Below are 24,267 nucleotides of genomic sequence, written 5' to 3'. Positions count from 1 at the left end.
CAAGTGCACTGACGAAACACCAACGACTGCTGTGTCAATCGTATTGGCTCTTCGTCTGAGTCATTCAATAACTACTATCATTTTATGACAGGATAATGTATCTATGCTTTCTCTAAAATTTACCTTTTCACTGTAACGAGAGGAAGTGATAAAGTCACGGTTAGGTTCTTACAAGTGGCAGATTGTTTGTGATCTGGCAGCAAAGGATTCACCCATCGAATCTGGGGAAATATAGAAGCTCTCTAGTGTAAGAAAAAGATTGACATTATTATTACTTGGCGAGTGAGATTCTTGCTTTCTATCACTCCCTTTGTTCATCTCTCTCTCCTTTTCTTCTGGGTTTTCCTTTTCGGGGATAATTTTGCTTTACTTAAGCTGTTTAAACAGCTGGGCAGTTGTGGAAAGGCACCTGCACACTTGTTTCCACATCATCTTGCAAGAAAAAAGTATTGCCCTAATACTTACACAGAAGATTATTATGTTCATAAATAAATCTCGTTTTCAAAAAATAAAAACATTTTTTCTGGGAAGCAACATTTTAAATTCCAAAAGCAAAGAACTAAATAGATAAAAAAAAAATAAAAATGGTTTGTTAATAACTTAATGAAGTAATGTACTGCTTATATTAATCTATCAGTGCCCATTTTCTTTTTAGTTACATAAATCACCACCACATCTTATGTCATTATAGATATCCTTACTGATAAGATTGTGGTCAATGTTTGTTGGTAGTTCACATTAAAAAAGAAAAAACAATACTTGTCAACTTGTATTTATTTTTACAAACATATATGTATATATATATATATATATATATATATTTGCAGACATGAAGATATTAGTAAAATATATTAGTACATATTCTTATGTAAGTGCAATTAAATTAGAATTGAAAGAAAATCCTGTTATCCTATAGCTAGTTGTTGATGATGCTTTTTGCAATTAAAAGGAAAGGTCGGGATGGATAATACTGGAGCTGGACCAAATGGTACTGGCTGCTTGTGATCTTATCCAACTTCTGTATTCTACTGGTCTCATCCAACTTTTATTTATTTTTCTTAAACTGATTATCCACCTTCAGGACGTACTTGACGAGAGAAACGTTCATTCGCTTGTTTTTCTTTTCCTTTTTTTAATTTTTTCTTGCAAAGAGGGGCACGCTTCCGAAGTTGACACGACTCGATTAAAGTTACAATCTCATTTGGGACGATTTAAGATTTTTCACCCACCCAACTTTCACATGAAAATTAATTGGCGCTATCTATACTTTAAAAGTCTTCTTCTTCTTTTTCTTTTGGCATGCATAAATTTAACTTTAAACCCAATTAAACAAAAAGAAATTCAGTTATGCATAAAAAATATACATGAAATTGGCCTCATCTGTTCCTATAACATAATATAAACTTATAATTTGGTTTTCGGTCCATTTCAATAATAAGAAATTGGAAAATAAATATTTCAAACATAATCTCCCATGACCAAATATGCAGTCAAAAGAAGTGATGTATATGGGGGAAGAGTCAATCTTCTAGTTGCCGTTGATATAATTCATTCTATTATTGCAAACGACACCTAATGTAGCCAAATCATCCCATTTCCCCATTCTCAGTGTTTTCTTTTTATTTTTCTCTCCTTCTGAATTGTTTCGGGGACTTAGTATTATAAGTTTATTTTTCATTTTTTTAGTTTGTTAGGATTGGAGACCATGAACTATAAGTCACACAACACACTTGCTACTTATTTATATATCTCTACCATAAACATGATAATTTATATAAATCCAATGAATATACCTGAATTTCGTCATTTAAATAAAATCATGGGATGGCCTGACTATACATATACATGGTAATTGGTAAGCCACAATAATTGAAACCAGTTAATTTTAAAAATTAATTTGCACGTATTTGTTCCTTTTCTTTTAATTAATAAAACAAATACGGAATAGGAAGTCTCACAAAATTATAACAGATTTATACAAAAGCATGTTAATTCAATTTGTTAATATAGAAAATAACACTTATTTAAATCGTGTTTAATTGGAAGTAGATATTAGATATGCATGATTATGACATGAATCTTTGGATATGTGTTTTGGGTCAGAACAAGCAATTGGCTGCTAGTCTTTCCACATAAACCCTAGAGATGCATAATGCATGATTACCTTTTTATTTTGTTGGGGACCCAAAAGCGACCGTAACTTTTTTCCTTTATTCTTAAATTTTTTAATGCTAGATAGTTTTGTTAATGAAGCATCATCTTTACCTAATCTCAACCTATTAGTCACTCAATTAATGACGGGCAGTGTGGAGCTGAGAGAGCTAATAAAAATTTAAGCAGATAAATGCACTTTCGTGCAACACTGTATTTACCCTTGGATGTGACAGTGTCTTCAAAGGGCTTATCGCGAAGCTGACTTTCATGCCAATTTGATTCTCTTGTTTGTATGCAGCACAGCTAAAACTCAGCTTCAAATACCAAACCTGGTTGATTTAAGAATTACAATTTATGTTATGTGTCTGAAGGATTAATGGGTTTTACTTGTACAGTAAGATAAAGGAACAGTCTATTATCCTTCTCTAATTTTCTTTTTTCTAATGCCGTTTGATAAAAGAAAAAATCTCTCCTTTTTGTATAACATTGTCCTTTATAGAAACTCCTGAGTCAAAACCCCTAGTCCTGGTCCCAAAAACCATAAATAAAAACTACTGGTCTCTTAATTTTTCTTCTCTCTTTTTTCTTAATTCTAATGGTTGAGTTTCATGTCACACGTGATCTTCGCTACTAGTGCTTGCTTGCTTGTTGGTCCCTTTGATTTCCCAAGAATGTATGATATGATATATTAGAGCCTGCCTTTTTATTTACATTATCTTTTAAAGAAAACTGTCTCAATTTTATTTTTATTTTTTTGGTTACACATTATTTGGTCCCCTTTTTCTTCCATTGTTTTCTGTTCCACGATGAATGTAGTGTTTCGTCTGTAAGTTTTTCTTGATCAATTATCTCTGACCGCCGCCGCCGCCGCCACCACCACTACCAGTAGTTAAAAGATTCCAGTTTAGAAATAAATGAATTTTATCTGAATAACATAAAAGTGTCCTTTAAAAATTGTATGATAATCTACGCAATTGTTTCTTTTCTTTTCTTTTTCTCTTTTTTTTCTTTTTTAAGTTCAAGTCCGTGCTCCCTTTTCCTTCCTTCTAATTTATTTTTCACTGTGTGTGTACTTGAGTTTTAATTTCCGGATTAAACCTTCAAAGATGCCACTCAATATATTCGTGATTCCCATATTTCTTTTTGGATAATGACTTTGAAATTCCAAAGAGTTTTGCAGTTCCTATTATCCAATTTAAGTTTTTATATCTTATATTTGAGCTACTGAATGTTTTCAAAATTCTCTCATTTTTATAATAAAATGTAATTCTTATTTTTATAATTTTATTTTCAAGTTTTTTTTTTTTTAAAAAAGTGACGTGTTTTAGTCTTTTTTTATATTCTCATTTAAAAAATTAAATTATTAGGTAAAGTATGAAATACAATCTTTAAGTATGCAATGATGTTAAAACTCTTAAAGTTTTGTTTTACAGCTTGCAAGAGTCTTGTTTGGTACAATCTAAAACTTGAAGAATTATATATATAGTTAAAATTTGAAAATTGGGCTAATGAGAATTTGTTTGACTAAAGGTGTGACTGACGGAGAGGGTTTATTTTTATTTTTTGTAAATGTTAGAAATTGATTGTAAAAAGGAAACTTTAGGATTTAATTGTAAAAAATATAAAACATTTAAGACTTTCCGAAGGGGTGATCCCTCTTTCTTTCAGCTATTTTCTTTGATTTGGGTTTAAAAGAAAGGTAAATAAGGATAGAGGATTGGACTTTGTACTAGCCATATGTTAAAAGCTGCTAAATTATATTTTTATAATCACTGTCTTAATATTCCATTTTACATGCATTTGTCAATGTTAATGTAGTAATATGTAGTTTGGCATATGGGTTCTTCATTCATCCCTTTGACAATTTTGCGAGAAGTTTGTATTAAAAGACTTATTCTATATTTACTATTAAAATTTTAATAACTTTACATTAAGAAAAAGTCTAATAAAATATAAAGCGTATCACTTTTCAAACTTACAGAAATAATTTATGTCAAGAAAAAGGATTTTAAGGTTATCAAATTGAAGTGTAAGGAATTGTCATGGGACAGTAATAGAAATATATTTAAAAATAAGGACTGCAGTGAAATTCACCCCTATATATGAGAGTAATGGTTACGGTGGCTAGTCTATACATTGAGTTAAAAGAAGTCGGTGTCCCCCTCGCGCGCGCGTCCATCAAGTCCAAGTCTTTATATACGTACAGGTCAATTTCCATTACTCATTCTACCACGAGGCCTCGAAAAATAAAAAGCCGGTAAACTCCCAGCTAATTAGTTAATTGGGAAACATAATTTAAAATTTTTAATAAACAATTAATCCATTGCATTCATTTCTAATTAACTCAATTTTTATTTTATTTTTTGGGTTTATTGAAAAAACGGTTATTAACTAGGTTCTTTTTTCCCACTAACTGAACTAACCATTTTTTTTAATTGTAGATTAATTTTTTTGTTCAAAACTTATAAATATTTTATGTGAATTTTTTAAAAATTTTAATTATTATAACTGCCGCATCCTACAATTGACTGAAATTATGAGTTCAGTATAAAATTTGTGTGCCGAAAAGATAGGGGAAAAAAGAAAAAAGAAAAAAAAAAAAGGGTTTTCCAGTTGCTCAAAGAAAAAAAAGAAAAAGAATAATAATTCTTCACGAGAAGTCAAGCTCAGGTCTATAAAAGCCTGGAAAATAAACCTCTGGCATCGCCAGTTTCGTTTTACTACTTCCTTAGTCTCTCCTTCGCGGCTGAAGAAAAGAAAAAGATTAAAAAAAAAAAACAAAAAAAGATCATTGAACTCTCTCAGCTCAATTGCACTCACTATCATATTTTCATTATATACTTCGGTTGATCATCAAAATGGCTTCCTCTGAGTTTGATACATTAAAAGCTGAAAAAGCCGACGCCATGAGAAGATACAAACGACAGAGAATCTTTACACTCTGTTTACACTTGGCAGTTACTTTCGCTCTTCTATGGTGGTTCATTAGTTTGATCATTCCTGTCGTTGAAGGCATGCCGTCACTTTATCTCCCTCTTTTAAACCATCAGTTCGTCATTTTTGGCCTGATCAACACGCTCGTTTTCCTTATATACAGTTTCTCCACCTCAAACCAGAACCACAACGTGTCTAATCACAACCTTTACGACCAATACGTCTCCTTCTCCTCCTCCTATCACCGGAAAACGCTGTCCGACGAGGAAAAAGAAAATCAGAAACAAACAGTCGTCTCGCCGGCACCGGAGATTATTCAACCGGAAGAGATTATCTTTAGCGACAAACAGATTGTTCATTACGAGAATGTTGCTGCTATTGATCATGAGAATCAAGTACGCGACCTTATGGTTCCAGAAAGTACTACAGTTGATGATACAGAAGACAAGCGTTTTATGAGGACGCAATCCGAGAAGTATGCGGTGGAGGAGAAGAAGAAGAAGAGGAGGAGTCAACGAAGAGTATTGCGGCGCTCGGAGACAGAAATTAATGGAAGGGAAATGGTAGTGGTTGCCGGTGGTGGTGATCGGAGACACAGTAAGTCAATAAAGGATATGAATAATGAAGAGTTCAGGCTTACAATTGAGAGTTTTATAGCTAGTAAAAAGAAGAGTTTGAGAGATGAGAATTTTGCTGCTCTAATGCAAGAGAAAGAGGAGTAATTTACTGTTGTGATTAATAGCGGTAAGAAAAAGTGAATAGAGAGATTAAAAACGGAAGGAATTAGGCATTAAGAAGTTAAAATCTATCTCGATTTTAACGAAAGTAGATTGTATGTAAATAGCATAATTCCTGTTTGATGGCAATTATGAATTATGAATTATGAGTTTCTTTTGCCATTTTCAATCGTTACAGTAAGCATTTCTATGCAAAATCCATTTCTTTTCTTGATGGCTTTTTAATTTTCCTTAAATTTGTTCTCGGTCAATTGAATCTGTTTTGGTGAAGTTTTGAAGTACAGATAATGTTGTGTCCTTCCCTGCCTGAAAGTTTAAAAGAAATGACTTGTGAAAAATATGAGATGAATCCAGTTTTGCTTGTGTAATTGGTGACGGGGATTTATCACTACCAAAATCATACAGCTTTCTTTTTTGCTTGCCCAGAACATGAAAGTGATGTCTAGCTACAATTAAGGACATTCTTTCTTTTATTATTACAAAAGCAAGAGAAGAAAAGCACCCCTTTTCTTTAACCCCCTCTTGTTATTACACGTAAGAATCAGGTGATACCATCTGCATTTCGGCACCCTTCTGCGCAGCAAGAAAGATTTTCAATATCTCGATATGTATTGGGACCTGATTACTCATTAATTAATTTGTTCATCATCTTTGAACAGCGACAGTTATTATTAGTGGTATTTTAAATAATAAATTATGCAACAAATAGATGCATAATCTTCTTATAGATTTTGTGTTTTTTCCTTTTGTTTATAGCCTCATAATAATCCTGTTTTAGAAGTAGGGGATGGACTTTGGAATTCAATGCAATGTGGAGATAGATGTTTCAACAAATTAGACAAAGACCATAATTTTCTTTATGTATGATTAGCAGTCTCTTCTTAGATAGCCGCAAAATTGGGCTTTTCTTAAGTGCACGATTGCTCTAAGCCAAAATAGAGTAAATTGTATATAGCCTCTAAAAAGTTGCAATGTTCTGAAGCCGAACGTCTTTTGTTCTTTTTCTCCCCACGCTTTAGTTTAGGCTAGGTTTAGAGTAATTAGAACTTAATTTGTTCCAAAGGTTTCTCACAGATTAGATAGAGCATGAAGGCAAAAGTTGCCACCCACCCCTTCCTCCACATTGTCTCTTGTAGGGACACAACAATGATTCCCTATTCCTTCCGCTCTGCTTCCTATTCTTATTGTTCTATCATAATTTTCTTTCTTAAAAATTTGTCGTTCTCTTCTTTTTCTTTAGATTGTTTAAAATGATAGGAACCCCACTTAGAAGGTAAAAGGTAGAGAAAATATGGTTAGTTTATTGGTGGTTGCAAGAAAGAAGTGTCTTCTATTAATTCTGTATAACGAAGCAGCTTGGTCTTAGTCTTATCCACTTGTCCTGGGAGTTATGCAGCATAAGGGATAAATATGATCCCTTTGCTTATTTTCTTCTCTTTTGTTATTGTATATTTTAGCAAGGGACTGGCAATTATTTTCTTGGACCTTGACGAACCTCTTTTTTTGTCCATTTAGTAGCTCAATATTTGGTCCAATTTTATTTAATGCAAACCACCACCAGCCGAGATAAGACTTGGTCGGTTTTTCAATTCTATGGGAAGTACAATTCCTTCTCCCTCTCTCACCTTAACAACTTATTAAAATTAATAAATGGATAGAAAACAGTATAAAGGGAAGAAGGAAAACACTGACTGCAGTTTCCTGTAATTGTGTTTTGACCACGGCAGGGATTTTTTACTTTCTTTTTTGAAATAACGGCAAGGATTTTAAGAGGAATAGACAATTGTCAAAATGGGCTTGGGCCATCACATTTAAAAGTGGGATGCAAATCAATTGTGGGGCAAGGTTTTGGTATGTCTTTTTATTTATTTATTTATTTATTTCTGTAATTTAAATTTAGGAATTCCTCATTTACTTAATAAATCTAGCCAAACTGAATCCCCTATGTTCACTTAACATTGACAAGCTTCTATGAATCTTAATTAAGCCTTTGATTAATATATATAAAATTTAAGAATATTCTCCGATAAAATCATGTCAATAGAAATTAATATCTCATCATAGAATATTATATAAAATACGTAAAGTTAACATAACAATATAAATATCGGTTAATATTGAAATATTTAAGTTTTATAAAATAAAAGAGGAATGAATAATTATTTATTAACAAATTAAACTTCATTATAATCTTAAAATAAATAAATAAGCTACATGTAATTCTAATAAAATCTAAATAAGTTGCTCACAGGCTTAAACTTAACCTGTTTATAATCAAAAGGAGTTCGAATGAAGCAGGTGAAGTTACTGAACTTTTCATACTTAGAAACCTCTTATTTCTTGAATTCTTAAAACAGGATTTTGCTATTCTATTTAATATAATTCTTGTTTTGGTACCTTATTTATTGTTTCTCGATGATGGGCCTTGTCTCTCTAACAGAAATCGATGTAGTTTTCTATATAATAACCAAAAATATGAAATGGAAGTAATAGAGACAACAACTATTTATAAATAGAATGACCAAAACTTTGTACTAAACCTGTCCTTATAGTGAAGCAATGCTCTTGTCTTTCAGGTTTGTCATTTCTTTCCCTCCTAGCTGTCACATGACCCCCAAAAGAAAAACAAAGAAACCCTTAATTTCTCTTTTACACAAAAAAAAAAATTGAAATCTAAAACACCAAATGTTTTGAGCCTATTACACTTGTAATACTATGCAACCATAATCCTTATGTAATAAGATTTTATCTAAATAACAAGTTGGATTTATAGAAATTAGAAGATAATGGGTCTGTGACAAATTCATTTAAGTCAGATATTTGTAAAGACATAAATGATTGGCTAAGTCAACATCAGAACCTATTCATGAGTAATTGGATTAGAAATTTAATTAATGTTGCAACCAGAAATTGCAACAAATCATAAACTATACTAAAAGAAATGTTGTCCCCACAGTTTGTTTTTGAGATTCCCAAGTAGCAGAGCCTTTTCTAGCTACATTTCAAGTGTCAATTATTTCTTATTTCTAATCACATAATTAACCTTTTCTAGACTTTTGGATGGTGGAATTAAACAAATGATTCAGTGTCATTTTTTGAATTGAACACATATTTGTTTCTTTTACTTTTAAAATCTGGTGCTGAATATTAAAATAGACATTGCATTCATGATTGTGAAGTAGATGACAAATCATATATGGACCAGCTCCTTTTAAGTAATCAGTGCTTAACATATTTCATATATATTAAAAATTTCCTGAGAAATATCCAAAATGTAGATGTAGTGCAGAATTTGGGTTGCAATTCAAGTTTCTCATGAAAAATTCGAGTTTTTACGAATTAATTTTGGTTGTGAAAACACATTCATAAAATTTATTAGTCTATATATATTTCAGGTTTATGCCCCCTTATTTTTCTTTTTTCTTTTTTCTTTTTTCTCAAAGAGAATATTTAATTTTTATTATATATTTATATTTTGTTTATTACCCTTATAAAAAATTATAAATTAATTGTAAAATCACTAACAAAAACTCTAGTATATAAGTAATTAAGTAGCAGAAAGAGCATTACTTAATAGGAAAGCAAGAATTGGGGAACGTGGAGTTGATCTAAAGGGGCTAATATCAAATTGGCAAAAAAGGCATGCATTCGTGTGAAGCAGGCGGCCACAATATAATGAGCCATCAATTTCTAGTATTAAAATGTAACTAGGCCAATCAAAAATAGGAGGACCCTAAGGAACTCAGCAAAAAGAAAAATATGAGAATTATTTTAATATTAACATCACTACAGCCAAGTTAAAATTTATGATATTAATTAATGATCCACCATCCAATTATTGGCATATTTATAAATTTACAGGCATTAATGATGTTTGGAGTGATGGTGTGGTTGGGAAACAATACCATATTATAATTATATATATACACATATATTAATCCATTAACAAATTAAACAGTAGCTACTTGGCAATGGAAATTGCATATATATTATACAGAACCGAATTGGGTTCTTTTTTACTAGAATAATAATGGTATGTGATATGACGAAGACCTTCGAATAAGAATTTTTCTTTTTAAGAGCCCAACTGTAGGCCTCAGGCGTAATAGAGTTCCGCACGAGAACGGGATTCATGGAGCTGAATGAGAGCTGGTTAGTGAGAAATGATTTGACCCCACCAGCCAAACAAGAAAGGGTTTGGTTCTGTTATTTGAGAAGAAAGTGAGTCGAAATCGAAGAGATTGTGATATGCCCTAGGATTAAGGGTTGTATGCCTGCCTGGTTTGGGGATGTAACATATACATATATAGGACAATGCCGGTTCTGCTGGCTCAGGGATAGACATTGGATATTGATTTTGTGCATAGAGTTTGGTATTCATTTTAATATGTTACCAACATATGCCATGTACCCACCTAAAACGTCTGTGCGGGTTTCCCTTTCATAAAAAAAAAAAAAAAAAATTAGAATTAGAATAAATAATTTATAATTATATATTATAAGAAACAATAAATTATTTAGTAATTGCCTATAGGGTACAACTTCAATGTGCTCACTGTGCCCCTATCTCAATGTCATTTTATGCGAATTTAATAGATTAGTTATGAACAATACTATACAAAGATAAGACTCACACCACATCTATTCACACATCAATTTCCATTTGAAAAGTTCCAGAAGTTCATTTCAAGGTCTATTTCTCTTATCTGATTTTCATTCGAAATTAATCTAGCTTGCATCTAATTACTGATATGACAGGCCAGGATATAAACTAATATAATTTGTATGATTATTGAATAAATTGTCTCAGGGAATTGACGATCGCATGCAATAAAAAAGAAATTCAAATCTGTTATTGTTCATCAGGTTTTCAACATAGATTAGATAAATGCAAGAGAGCCTACTTTAACTCCACAATGCAAAGATCATGCATAATAAAAAATGTTCTCAGCTTAGCAAATGCTTTGATACATTCTGAAAGTCAACATAATATCTAGATACTTTTGACCTTCTTCTTCCTTGTTCATACATGTCATGCTAATATATGACTTAGACTTGGAGAATTACACTAACTGCTAAGATTAGGTGACTGATCTCCACTTTAACTACCCAATTAGCTCTGCAAACAAAGCTCTCTTTATTTTCCCCTTTTAACTTTTATTTTAAGATCCTGATTGGTGTAATAACTAATTATACAAATAAATATGTAATAACTAATTGCATATTTATTTATTTTATAGATCATTTCATCTCTTATGCTTCTGTTTTATGAATATTTAACTACCCATTATAATACTATTCATATAATGAGTTACTAATCATTTTCCTTTTAACAACCCATATTATCTTTATTAGTGCTGTGGAGTTTTATTTTATGGAGGGGCAGCACCCTTAATTTGTAATGCTAGTAACATGGATCGGACAACCAGATTTTAATCTTGAGAAAAGTGCCCACTTCTCTATACTCGAGTCTGAAGCAAGCAACTTCCACCTGCACAATCGAAGTTCATCTTTTACTTGCATAATATTGATAAAGTGTGATCATTACTTCGTAAGATTAGCTGTTGAGTAAGAAATGGAATAAGTGATACTATATAACACATGGCTAAGCCAAAATATATCTCTTGTTAAAGAAAACTTACTCGTATGTGGTGATAAGACGGTGGAGGAATACAAGCATCATGGCTTTTGCCATGTTCATACCCAAACATGTTCTTCTTCCCATTCCAAATGCTAAGAAGCTATACGGCTTAGAGTCATCCTGTAAAATAAAAGACATACAATTTCAATTTGCTATAGTAAAAAGAAAAAAGAAGAAGTTACTTCCCAAGAATTACATACAATAATTTGATGAGATATATATATAAAATAATTATAAAATTTAAAAATATGTGTCGTTCTAACATTGTCAAATCGATAATAGCAATAGAACTTATATGTTCATTATGCAATAATTAAGTGCAATATACCAAAAATAGTCAAGATCGATAAATATAAAGATAGAATTTAACAGAAGAGAATTGGGTTTGACATGGATCATAAACATACCTCAAATCTTGGTGGATGGAAATTGTTGGATTCCTCGTATAGAATAGGATCGCGATGTATTGATCTAGCATCAATATTAACATTCCACCCTTTCATTATCTTAAATCCTATAGGAGAAAATTCATTGAAAAAGTGAACAAAGACTTATAAATGATATTATTATTACTAAGAAATTTTCTTGACAAAAAGAGATATATTTTGATGTATGAGCAGGAGACAAACCTTCAATCTCACAGTCCTCAAGTGCTAATCTTGGGAACCAGGGAACAACAGATGCCATCCTTAATGATTCTTTAACCACCTGTTCATCAGTATTAATTACAAATTCAGTATTTAAGAATATTGAAAACATTTACGCTTGATCTTTCTTGACAAACAGTTTCACAACAGAAAGTTTTATTTGTTTCGCAGAGTGTATGTTAAATCTTTAAGGGCTCACGAAGAAAGCTGGCAGTGAGTTTTATATACTTGCTGTTACCTTAGAAGCATATGGCATCTCACTAAGATCTTCCAACGAAAGAAATTGTCCCTCTGAAGCAATTTTCTCTGCAATATGAAATTGCTCAGCCTGCTCCAATCAAGAAGCAATATAATTTCACTTTGAGTTTATTTAGTCAGGAAATAAGAACCCTAGCTGGTAGTTTAATTATATTTTAGAATGGAAAAGATGGTACTCACACAAAGTGTGTCTAAAACATTTTGATTTTCACCTACGTACTTAACCATCCATGTGATAGCACTTGCTGTTGTATCCTGACCTGCGTATTATCATCACATATTATTTACCAACATATTTGTTACTCTACCAATAATCTGATAGTTATCCTGCGTTAACACCAGTTTCTGACCTGCAATTATCATAGTTAATATGTTATCTTTAATCTCTGGATCTGTCAGCTTAAAGGCTCCATCGGAACATGACTTTTCGTCTCCTATTAAAAGTTGCTGTAGAAAATCTCGCTGATTGGTATCTGAGCATCTTCTTCTATTAACCATCATCATTTCTAGTCTGTTCATGATTCTTTTCCTGGCCTGAATCATCATTATTTTTTTTTTAAGAACATCTGAGTTCATAAATCATAACCAATAGATAAAGCGACTTTTATGGGCTTATAATTATTGTGCAGATTACCTTGAGGCCTTTGTGGAATCTAGTGCAGGGAAGTCTGAGAGGGAATGCAAGCATTGCTTCACAAACATGAGTTATATCGTCTTGCAACATTTGTAGTTCTTGTTCATTTTCTATACTCATCAACATCTTGCACATAGCTTTGAAGGTTATCTGCCTCAATTACAATGCCAAAATTCAACCAATTGTTATAGCTTTGAAGCGTGTCTTGCCTCAATAACAGTACCATAGATGCTTAAGACTGCAAAATTAGCACAAGATGGGTCATCCTAGAAAAATTGGAATCATAAGGCCCATCATAGGTATCGTCATTTGTTTCGGCCTACTGTCACTTGAGCCTATAATGGCATCATTTGAACTTAAAAAGGACATTCGGGAAAACATGGGCACCACGTTTTAAAGTGGCCGACAGATTCAGTATAGCATGGGCCATTGCAAATTACAAGTAGGGATGGAGACAAATAAGGGCCTAAGAAACCCAACTTGCACCTTACTTCTTTCTTTTTTATAAGAGAATTAAAATATTTTAGAAATTTTTAAAAATTAATAAAAGATATCATTTTTATAGTATAATTTTTTAAATATATCATTTATTATTTTTTTAAAACAATACAGTAATGATTATTTTTCAGTTATTCTTTTATTATTTTACTAGAAAAGCAATCGAATAAAAAAAAATGAATAAGATTGTAATTTTTTCAAAAAAAATTAAAAGACTGCATTTTTTATATTTTAAATACAGTAAGAATTGAAAAAAGTACAACACTGTAAATTTGAGTAGAAAATATAGATATTTTAATTATTATTATTTTTTTAAATGTGCCTTGGGCAATAGTTGAACCCGGCTTGAAGTTGAAATAAGTCCGTTTCGAACCTCTAGTCATGGTTACAAGATTGAGTTTCAGACTAAGAGAATCAACTTTCAAATGTTATTTTTTCAAAAAATAAACATGTTTAAGTTATTAGATTAAAAATAACAATTAACAAAATAAGAGATTATTATTTTTTTACATTACAATTAGTAATATATAAAATATTAGATATTGATGATAAAAAAGTTAATGCTTAGTAATAATTTTATTTTTTTATTTAAATTAGCCCGACCGCTAGTTCAAGTTAGCAAAAAGATGTTTAAGGGATAGTTATTCCTGTTCTGTTGCCCATTAGATATTGACCCTTTTATGAATTAAAAAAAAAAAAAAGTTGAAAAGAATAGCCTCTTTCTTTATTGTTACATGTTGATCCATGCATCCTAATTATTAAATTATTTAGTTTTAAATACGAGTCTAGTCAATTTTAGTCAGATTTTATATTTAGATATGCTTATTGACTAACCTAATTTTTTTATGTTTGGAAGTTTAAAAATATTAAACCTAATATTTTATCACATAAGAACATTGGTATATTGGAATTTTTATTTTTATAATTATTTAAATTTAAAAATATTAAATCTAATAATATAGATTAAATCACGAGAGTTTTTTTATCTAAATTTAGTGTATACACCACAACTAATAGAAGAGTGGTATGTATGTATGAGTATTTTACACTTTGATATTAGATAATTAACACATATTTTATCATTTAAAACTAATAAATATTATATCAATCATCTAACAGTTTAATACTATAAGTGGGGACATATGCGCCAAACCTAGACAAGAATTTTCTCCAAATCAAGAAAGCTTGTAAATAACTAACCTTAAGTGCCTGGTCAAGCACAATTACAGTGCCCATATTTTTCCAGCTATGGAGACTTGTGATAACGAGCTGATCAAATTGTTCGATGAAGAGAGAAAGTGAAGTGGTGGAGAATAGATTTATCAAACGGCTCCGTATCAGTTTATGATGCAGGTGAGAAGCACACAGGAGACTTTGATCTCCAACAAGCTCTGCAATTGATTTAATGTATTTCTTTGTAAATTTACCAGACTCGTTGTTTAATATCGTCTTAGCTGACTCCGTGCTTGAAATAAAGACATGTGTCTGCCCAAATATGCTCGTCTTGAAGCAGTTTCCGTACCTGAATTCAAAATAAAAATTAAAGTTTGTGTTCTTGGTATAATAATGTTACTAATTTAGAAATTACAATTAAAAAAAAGAAAAGAAATCGGAGTAATTAATTAAGACCTTAGACGACGAACTCTGACAAAGTCGTAGAAACCTTTGTCACTGTTGATGGCAGAAATGAACTGTAGGGTCTCTCCAATCAAAGGCAGTCCTCTACTACCAGGTGGAATATTAGCCAGGGATTCCTGAAAAGGACCCCAAAGCATCTTCCTTAATATAAATAACAACAAAAGCAGAACAAGAACTGCGTAAAAACAAAGGCAATAAGGATTTGCATCTGCCGAAAGGAAAGAATGCATTTTGGTTTATATTTGATGGTGGGAGAAGAAAATTAGTATATAAAGCTACGCTAATTCTCTGCTTGTATTAATAAATGAAAACTTGGATAATTAGTACTAGAACTACTTTTCCAACCATTCATGTCTTGAAAATAAAATATAAAAAATCTTAGACAAGTGTACGGTTGAAAAAATAGATGTTTGTATTTTGGCTTACATGCTCAAATATGATCCTTCGAATAGTGCAATGGTGCCCTTGAATGTGGACACCCAACCGCAGATTAATAATAACATTTTGAGTGGTTTCAGAAAGAAAAGATGACAATAATAATAATAATGTAATGGGTTGTCAAGTCAATGCATTGATGTATTTAATGGCCCAGGTCAAAAGCAAAATTCATTACAAAAGAACAAACCACAGATGATGATAATATAATAGACTAATAGTAAAGAGTATGAGTTATGCTCCTTTACAAATGCATCAAAAGAAAAAGAAAAAAAAGAGGTGAGTGAGAGAGAGAGAAGGGAAATTAAAGGAACAAAGAACCTTATTATCTTTCCTGATAAGTAACAATAGCTGGTGTCTCATTGAGTACTTAGTTTTTTGCAGAAACTCTGCTTCTTTCCAATGGCATCTCGTCTTTTTATGTATATGTATTTATTATCTCTTTTGGACATATGGGATCTGCATGCTCTCGATAATTAACCTCTAAACCTACTCCATAAGATATTTAGAGTCGTATCCTTGCATTTCTTTCTTAAAATCTAAAGAATTATTCAGTACTATAGAGTCAAACTCCTCCAGTATCACTATATATATTTTGATAATGGCAGAAAATTGACCTAGAATATTAATTACGATTTGTTCTTGATTTATATTGTAATTATTTCATTTTCTAATAAATAAAATACCATATAATTATCTATGATAAAATATTTCGCAATAAGGTATTACTACGGATCTTCTACTTATAAAAGAAAGAGAGAAATAAATAAATAACAAACAGACCTCTTTAATTCTAGAGATACTTCATTTCCTAACTGATCGTAAAAGCTTTATTAAGATTAAATCAGAGCAGCATCTTCATTTTATTACATGTAGTGTAATACTACTACATATTAGTAAGACAGAACCCACAAAAAATTAACCAGGTTCATGAATCGGGTGGCCTTTTAGCCGCCAAGCCATGATTACTGCTCCTTCCTTAACAAAGAAATTACCAAGTTAACGTACTTGGTTCTATTCTTGGACAAGTAATCATCCACCAGCTCGCCAAACCTCTTAAATAATTCGTCCATTATGTGACTACCAAAATGAGTTTCCAGCATCGACTCCACCACTGCTCTAATTGTCTTGGATACCCTTTGACCACGAGTTAGTGCAGCGGTTGTCACATGCCCATCATTAGATCCTCCATCCCAATCAATTTCAAAGGCTTCAAGGCGATCAATTATGAAAGACCCTTCTTTTTGTACCTCTAACTTCATTTCTTCTGCGCAGGGTGCATAGTAAGGGGCATTAAAAGAATCAACCTTTTCCTCTTTAATCTTTCCCTGCACGTACGATTACAATAAAGGTAACCCTGAAATCTTTATATTGACTGGAGACAGAACAATTCTGATTCCCATGTTAACAAGTTGGTTTTTAGTGTTTTATCCATTCAATCACATCTTGATATTTCCTAATGAGATTATTCTTTGTAGGTAATTGACATATATTGGTGGCTGAAAGGATGAGTGCCAATCATTGATTAAGATATAAAAAGGTACCAGGTATTGCTCCACTATGCTTTTGAAACGACATGACTTAATAATATTATTGCCATAGATTGCTTCAATATAAATCCAGCCTAATCTTTTATTCGAAATGGACAATCTTATGTTCAAATTCAATATTCTTAAATAAATTCTCAACTCAATTATTTGTGTCATATTACGAGTTTATATAGTTTTCATAATTTCTTAGTTCCTCTCATATGGATATTAAGGTCGGACTAGAGTTTTTAAAATGGTATAAATTGAGTAAATCCCTTTCTCCACAAACCCTCTTAGTCCAATCAGGCAATCATAAACTCTGCATCTTTTTATAACCCGTTAGCCTCTTACTTCACCTTTTGAGTTCTAAGGTTAGGTTTGAGTTTTTAATAGACATCTGTACTAGAGAATGAAAATCTTAACTTTTCTATGGAGTGTGAGGGTAAATCTTGAGCCATGAGCATGTCTATCTATCTGATTTAAAAGAGCAAAGATAGAATGGAAAAATTTCCAATTATTTTGGTGGAGTTAAAAAGAAAATGCAAGATTTAAGAAGTGCACCTCTGAAACCATGCTCATTAGTGCTTTTGCTAACAGCTCCCAGTGATAGCAACTTTCTTCAGTAGTGGGATCAGAAGATCTCCTGCCCATGAATGACAAAACCATGCAGCCACCAGGAACTAATTCCTCAGAACGTGATTTTAGAAACATTGAAAAATCCTTCTGGTACTGCTTCGAGTATGCTTCCAGTACAAAACTTGGACTGCTCTTTGAAATGTATATCTTTCCCTTGTTCACGGGGTTGCTTACGTATCTTTCTAAACCAGTTGGAACCTGTATGTTCATATTGGACACTTCTTGTCAGGCTTGCAACAGACATTAACAGTGAGATATTAATTCTCTAAAATAACATTAAAGAAAAGTATGATTTTTTTTTTTGTCAAGTAAAATATTTTGAATAATAGTTTTTCAAATTATTTAATGTCGATTAGGATTCAAAATTGAAAATTTATAGTCATAAGATGACTCTTTGTACTAATTAAGTTATACTTGATTCATATTTTATTACGAAATTATTTTTTATGATTTGCATAATTTAAAAATATGGCATGAGTGTTAACATCATAAATCCATTTGAAAGTACATGAATGATAGTCTTTTGGTTAGCTTAAGAAGGCTACTTATTTGAAAGGTGTCAGAAAATAAGGAAACCCATTTTCAACAACTTGGCTCCATTCATATTTCCTTTGCTCCTTTATTTTTGGCATTTTCAAAGAGTTAATAATTATTTAGTTGAAACTTGTCTGCGCTATTGAATTTTTTTTACTTAGGGTCTATGTCTCTATTTATATATTAAATTGATAAGTAATTGACATGTATTTATTAGTTTAAAATGATTAAACATGTATAAATTATCTAATATCAAAATATAAAACACTTATACATATATATATTACTTTCTTATTAGTTATAGGGCATATTTGGTTCAGCTGATAAATTTAGCTAGTAGCTAGTGGCTGATAGCTGATGGCTAATAATTAAACTGTTTGGTAGAATTTTATTAGCAGTTGTTGTTAGTATGTTAAATGACCAGTGAATATATAATTTATTGTTAAATATATTTTTTATTTTATTACATTATTTTTAATGATACAAATTAATAAAAATAACTTATAATAATTAAAAATATTATAGTTAATTTATTGTAACTCAATTGTATTTATTATTAAAAATATTTATAAAAATTATTTTAAGAATTTAAATTTATATTTATATTCTACTAATAAAAATTTTTAATTTTAAATATTATAATTTTAAAATAATTATCATTTATTTTAAAATATATATGAGATTAATTTAAGTAAATAACTATTAATAAATTTTAATAAGAATAATATTGTCTAAATAAATAAATAAAAATTAAATCAATTATCAACTGATAAGAAAAAACTCTAAAATATAATTGATATAATCAGCAGTTAATTGAAACTAAATCAGTTATTAGTAGCCGTCTTTACCAAAAAATTTAATATAACTATTTAGCATCAATTTTTGAACCAAAGATCACCGTATTTAGACTAAATCTAGATATATAACAATAGATGGGACAGCTTTGCTGATATAAATAATCTAATCCCCAATTATAATGTATGCGATTTCTTAGGGCGATGGGAGATTCATTTTAAAACAACCCATGTTATTAATACGTGCACCACAAAAACTATTTTTGTCTTTTTGTTAAGAATAAAAAGATGATAGAGGCTGCAATGGTAGTTTGGCTGTAAATGATCACCACTAACAAAATAATATATTTCTTTTATTGTTTAGAATACAATTTTATGTTATTATCCTTTATTTAATCACTCCGATTTTTACCTTATCGATTCTCATATGGTATTTGATAAATTTAAAAATTTGTAGTAAACTTTAAGTATATATATAATAATTTTTAAACTTTTAAATACCGAATAAATTTATTTAATACTTACAATTATTAAGATTGGTTAAATTTTATTGATTAAATATATACTCAATTTGTAATACTAACTTTTTAAAGGGGTATTCGGTAAATTTAAAAATCCGTATTAAATTTTAAGTATGAAATATAAATCCTTTTAAGTTCTTAAGCACGGAGTAAATTTGTTTGATACTTAAAATTATTAAAATGAATTAAATTTATTGATTAAATATATATTTAATATGTAATACTAATTTTTAAAATTACTTGAAGGATAAAAATCATAAATAAGAAATTTAGAAACAATAAATATAATGAGAATAATATTTATAACAAGTCTTTTGTCATGTTAATCTTTAAATGAGCATTACAAAAATTGATAAAATGAGTATCAACAATCTTTATTTAATATAAACAGAAGCCAACTTAAGAATATCATAGAGGCATAAAATTCGCCTCAATAAAAATTCTCAAAAATTCAATGGTCAGAATATTCAATAAAAAATTTAATTTACTATTTTATATAATTTTAAGTTGGAACCGCACTACCATTTTAAAATTAAAAAGTGATGAAAATTTTAATCTTAAATGGTGAATTGGGTTATCCAAACCCCACTTATGGTACATTTGCATGCATGTCTTTTAAGTAGTGGCTAGTGTTTGCAGGATCAAAATTATTATTCTTCATTTTATAATCCATTAAGATATATTCTGTACTTATCAAACACAAATAAATGAGAACTGTTGTTTCTTATTTAAGGAAAAAAAAAAGAAGAAGAAACCTTCTCTCGTTTCATTGTGTATTATAATAAATTGATTGCATTAAATAGTTCTTAATTATCAGTCAACTGAAAGGCACAAATGCCCTATCAGGTTTTCTTTTTATTAATAGTACAGATTCGTTTAATAATAAATCAGAAGAAAGTTATCAAGATTTGCCTCCAGTTTACGTGCAATTTATAGAATTTAAAGGAACTATGGCTCTTAAGTGGGACCAACCTGTGAAAGCCAGTGAAGACTGGAAGAAGAGTGAACACAGTGGAGACTCTTGCTAGGAAACAATCTGCCATAGAAAGAACCTGGCGTCCCTGAGATAAAACATGACCCAAATCCTGCACCTTTTTCTTCCTTCAATTTGTTGTAGAGTTCAGGCAGTAACCCAAATATACAGTTGAAGTCATTGCAGGGAAGATCGTTCAGAAAAACCCTAAACTCAGGTATTGCACGGCCCAGATCTTGATATCTTGTGTAGATAACATCAAGTGTTTCAGATATTACTCGCAAGGCATTGGGTCCTGATGAGCAACCCAAGTCTGCTATGCCTATACTTTGAGGCATCTTTCGAGTGCATAGCATTTCCAAGATTGCTTCATCCATAACTGATTTTGCAACGGATATAATTTTGCTCTACAAAATGAATATAAACAAGTGAGAATCTGAGAAAAGAAGAAAAAAGAAGGACGAGATTTTATCATGCATGGAAGACGCAGAAGAAAGATAACAGGTTGATAATTAAACCTGGACAGTTGAGTTCTTTGCATAGCTAGTTTCACCATTTCCTTTGTTCATGTGAAAGACTTGCATTGTTTCCATCCTTTTCTTTGAACTCTCTCTGGCTAAACCAAAGAAACAATTAAACAAACGAGATCAAGACTTTGAGAAAATGATTACTTGTCTATCTCTCTCTCTTCCCACCTGCACCCAAAAGTTAGAATTCAAGCTAAGAGTGAAGAGTTATGATAAGACGGAAGCCCTTTATATAGAAGCAAGGCAACATAAAGTATCTCTATACAAGTTACAGCCTTTGACCTTAACACCTAAAACCCAAGTTGAGTAATTATATGCATTAAATGAGATTTTGAAGAATCCTCGACCATTATTGCGGCTTAAATGCATGCAAAAGCCTATAAGCTGAACCTGTCGTTTGTTTTCATGGGACCACTGCGATAAGGGTAGACCCGCATCAGTTACATTCATGGGACCACTGTACTATTCATGGGAAGATGTTCATGTGCTGTTTGGTGAGACGATATCAGGATTAGGCTATGCTTATTTGTCAAGAATATCTGCACCCAATTTTTTTTTCTCTTTTTTCTATTAGCAAATTCTAATGAAAAAGATGACAAGCTTATTATTATGCTTATCTTTTCCTACTTGTAAAATAGAAGATTATATGATTTAGTTTAATAGTTTAATTTAAATTTTATTTAAATTTAATTATTTTATAAATAAATATTTACATATGGTAAAAATAATTAATAAAAAAATAATAATTAAGAAAAAAGTGATATGTTTTCTTGTGATGTGACTAAATTATAATTAAATTTAAAGTTGAATGATTAAAATAAAATAAATTAAAAAATTTATATTATTATTTTATAGAATCGGTAAGTAAATGTGTTTTTTTTTCTTATCAGGTTATAGAGAGAGATGATTGATTATATTCTTTTAAGTTTTTTTTATGATTGATGATATTCTTTTAAATTTTTGATGTAAAATTGTGATTTAGGGCGTCAATTTTATTCTGCATACTTTATGTTAAAATTTTGAAAAGTTAAGGAGGCGACGGTCCTTTGTCACCTGCTCGGTCATTGGAAGTAAATATACTCATTGAAATTCTTACGTTAATTATTAGTTCCGTCACATGAAATATATTTTGAGTTACAATATAAGAAGTCTCTTTTAAAAAAAAAATAAAAATTCAACGTAAGAGATCTTTTTATTTGATATTAATAAGTCTAATCAGGTAGAAATGATCTAATAAAACAAAATGTGTAATAAGAATATTTAAAGAAAAAGGTGACAGAAGTAGCATATTTACTAGAAAAATCAAAGTTTGTTAATTCATATAATAAAATAAAAACGGACCATTAAAATATGAGGTAGAAAATATTTTTATATTTCTGGCGATCCATTATATGCAGAAGTTAAGCGTTTTAGTAAATTTTGGTCCGACGAGCGTGTCTCATGCTATAGGACACGGAACTAACAGAAAATTACATCCCAAAACATTAGCCGCCTCTCTTTATATATATAGCCACCATTCATCACTTTTAAATTGGTGGGTCTTTTTATTTTTTATTTTATTTAAATACATTTTTATTATATTTTTTAAAACATTTTATGATTCTCTAAGATGGTGAGTTCTTACGATGATTTACTATAAAGAAATTGATTTTTTGATATTTAAATAATTGGACTTGTCAAATAGCACTATATGTAATTTAGTGATAACGGGTATCTCTTAATGTTTTATATTTATTTTAAAATGTAATTAATGAAATATTTATATTATTTTATTAAAAAGAAAAAAGCTACCAGTACTTTAATTACATTAACTTCCTTACTCGGGGCATGAATTTTATAACGACATTTAGAAAGTGGTAGCATTTCGTTAAAATCTGAAATTCCTTTTACAGCAACAATTTTTTTTGGAGTGGGAATCCAACTTGTCGTGGTCTTACATATAATTTCGTGGCATATGCTAAAAATGCCATCGATCCCCTCGTTTTAAATGTTCCATTTTATCTACTGATCTTGAATCTCAAACTTGTGGTGTTGGATAATGATGCCTCCTCAAAATGTGATCACATTACAATTTTACACTATTAAAGAATCTCAAATCTCCGAATAAAAACATTTCAATTCTCTGTTTTACTATTCATCTCTTTTAGTAGGATTTTGAGCATCTGTTAATATTATGCTTAGACTAGTTAAAATGCAAAATTGATTTATACTTTAAATATATCATGTGTCAATAGTTAAATATATATATTTTTTAATTATATATAATTATCTATAGATATAAGTAATTTTATATGCACTGGTCTATGATTTTATTTATTAATTATTATAGTTGTATTGATTGGTCTTTAGTTACAAGTGATTAATTATATAAATAATTCAATCAATGTAAATAGTACACTTAGTAGATAACATTAAATCTCAATATTTAAATTGATGTGCAGTATTTAATTTCTGGATAGTATGATATTTGATATGTCTTTTTTAGTACTCGCAAGTGCACGAACCATTCCTATAGTAAGGGTAAGTTCACCACGAGGTCGATCTCTCAACGAACTATGAGGCCACTTATTATAAAAACTAATTATCAACACAAAATAATAAAAGTAAATCTAAACACTCTAAATCATTTGTTTGAGAGGATAATGGTCATAAAGTAAAGTAACTAAACAATAAATAAATATGCAATGCAAATGCAAATGCTTATGATCTAAAACTATATGCTAAAAATAGTATTTAATCTAGCAATTTACTTAGTAATCTCCTTGTTTTATTTCAAGCCTAGATCTAATGAATGAGATGGTAACGTGCCTTTTCCCTAAATCACTCAAGCTAATGATGCAACTTAGGTTTCTTATACCAACATAGATTAAAGTAAAGATATTGTTTCTAATACTTTTAAACCTAAAGATTTTCATAACAATTACTATTGCTAAATTAATATGATGGTTAACTAACAATAGTAACTGAAAATAATAAAGATACGAAGGTAAAGAAATCATTCATTAAATAAACAAATAACAAGGTTCATACAAAAGCAGAAAGACTAAACTAAACACTTATAAAAACTAGCATAACATATTTAACCCAATGATCATGGTATTAAATAGAAAGAAAAAAAAATAAGAAAGTAAAAAGCTCTCTCAAGATCCAGAATTTCTTCAAGTAGGAAGAAGATTG

The 24,267-nt window shown here is 30.3% G+C and overlaps 3 protein-coding genes across 4 annotated transcripts; 1 reads left to right on the top strand and 2 right to left on the bottom strand.

Annotated features, from left to right (window-relative positions):
* The first annotated feature begins 4,561 nt into the window (after positions 1-4,561).
* Positions 4,562-5,987, top strand: LOC8275759. The gene has a single exon (XM_002510376.4). The coding sequence runs from the start codon at positions 5,013-5,015 to the stop codon at positions 5,808-5,810; it is 798 nt and encodes a 265-aa protein (XP_002510422.1). The 5' UTR covers positions 4,562-5,012; the 3' UTR covers positions 5,811-5,987.
* A 4,666-nt stretch (positions 5,988-10,653) lies between these two features.
* LOC8275760 (abscisic acid 8'-hydroxylase 2) lies at positions 10,654-15,452 on the bottom strand. 2 transcript variants are annotated; one of them, XM_048371418.1, is made up of 10 exons: positions 15,133-15,452; positions 14,704-15,025; positions 13,006-13,155; positions 12,722-12,905; positions 12,552-12,631; positions 12,352-12,444; positions 12,096-12,174; positions 11,874-11,980; positions 11,468-11,586; positions 10,654-11,316 (listed from the first exon to the last, which is right to left on the bottom strand). In XM_048371418.1, the coding sequence occupies exons 1-10, from the start codon at positions 15,369-15,371 to the stop codon at positions 11,217-11,219; spliced, it is 1,473 nt and encodes a 490-aa protein (XP_048227375.1). In that variant the 5' UTR covers positions 15,372-15,452; the 3' UTR covers positions 10,654-11,216. The 2 variants fall into 2 exon arrangements, with proteins under 2 accessions (XP_048227375.1, XP_002510423.3); XM_002510377.4 differs by having other exon boundaries at positions 12,352-12,441; positions 15,133-15,450.
* A 931-nt stretch (positions 15,453-16,383) lies between these two features.
* Positions 16,384-21,310, bottom strand: LOC8275761 (probable jasmonic acid carboxyl methyltransferase 2). Its single transcript, XM_002510378.3, has 4 exons — positions 21,082-21,310; positions 20,563-20,970; positions 17,667-17,939; positions 16,384-16,904 (listed from the first exon to the last, which is right to left on the bottom strand). The coding sequence occupies exons 1-4, from the start codon at positions 21,154-21,156 to the stop codon at positions 16,542-16,544; spliced, it is 1,119 nt and encodes a 372-aa protein (XP_002510424.1). The 5' UTR covers positions 21,157-21,310; the 3' UTR covers positions 16,384-16,541.
* Positions 21,311-24,267: the final 2,957 nt, after the last annotated feature.

This window comes from Ricinus communis, chromosome 2, assembly GCF_019578655.1.
Source record: "Ricinus communis isolate WT05 ecotype wild-type chromosome 2, ASM1957865v1, whole genome shotgun sequence".
Classification (NCBI taxonomy): domain Eukaryota; kingdom Viridiplantae; phylum Streptophyta; class Magnoliopsida; order Malpighiales; family Euphorbiaceae; genus Ricinus; species Ricinus communis.
This window is presented reverse-complemented; position numbering and strand designations above follow the sequence as displayed.

Coding starts and splice junctions, on each gene's coding strand:
- LOC8275759 (XM_002510376.4), top strand. CDS start 5,013: ATGGCTTCCTCTGAGTTTGATACATTAAAAGCTGAAAAAGCCGACGCC.
- LOC8275760 (XM_048371418.1), bottom strand. CDS start 15,371: ATGCATTCTTTCCTTTCGGCAGATGCAAATCCTTATTGCCTTTGTTTT. Junction 12,632..12,721: donor ATTAACTATGATAATTGCAG/GTCAGAAACTGG, acceptor GATAATACGCAG/GTCAGGATACAACAGCAAGT. Junction 11,587..11,873: donor TCCATCCACCAAGATTTGAG/GTATGTTTATGA, acceptor TTTATTTTACAG/GATGACTCTAAGCCGTATAG.
- LOC8275761 (XM_002510378.3), bottom strand. CDS start 21,156: ATGGAAACAATGCAAGTCTTTCACATGAACAAAGGAAATGGTGAAACT. Junction 17,940..20,562: donor GTCTTCACTGGCTTTCACAG/GTTGGTCCCACT, acceptor ATGAACATACAG/GTTCCAACTGGTTTAGAAAG. Junction 16,905..17,666: donor TAATGAGCATGGTTTCAGAG/GTGCACTTCTTA, acceptor TCGTACGTGCAG/GGAAAGATTAAAGAGGAAAA.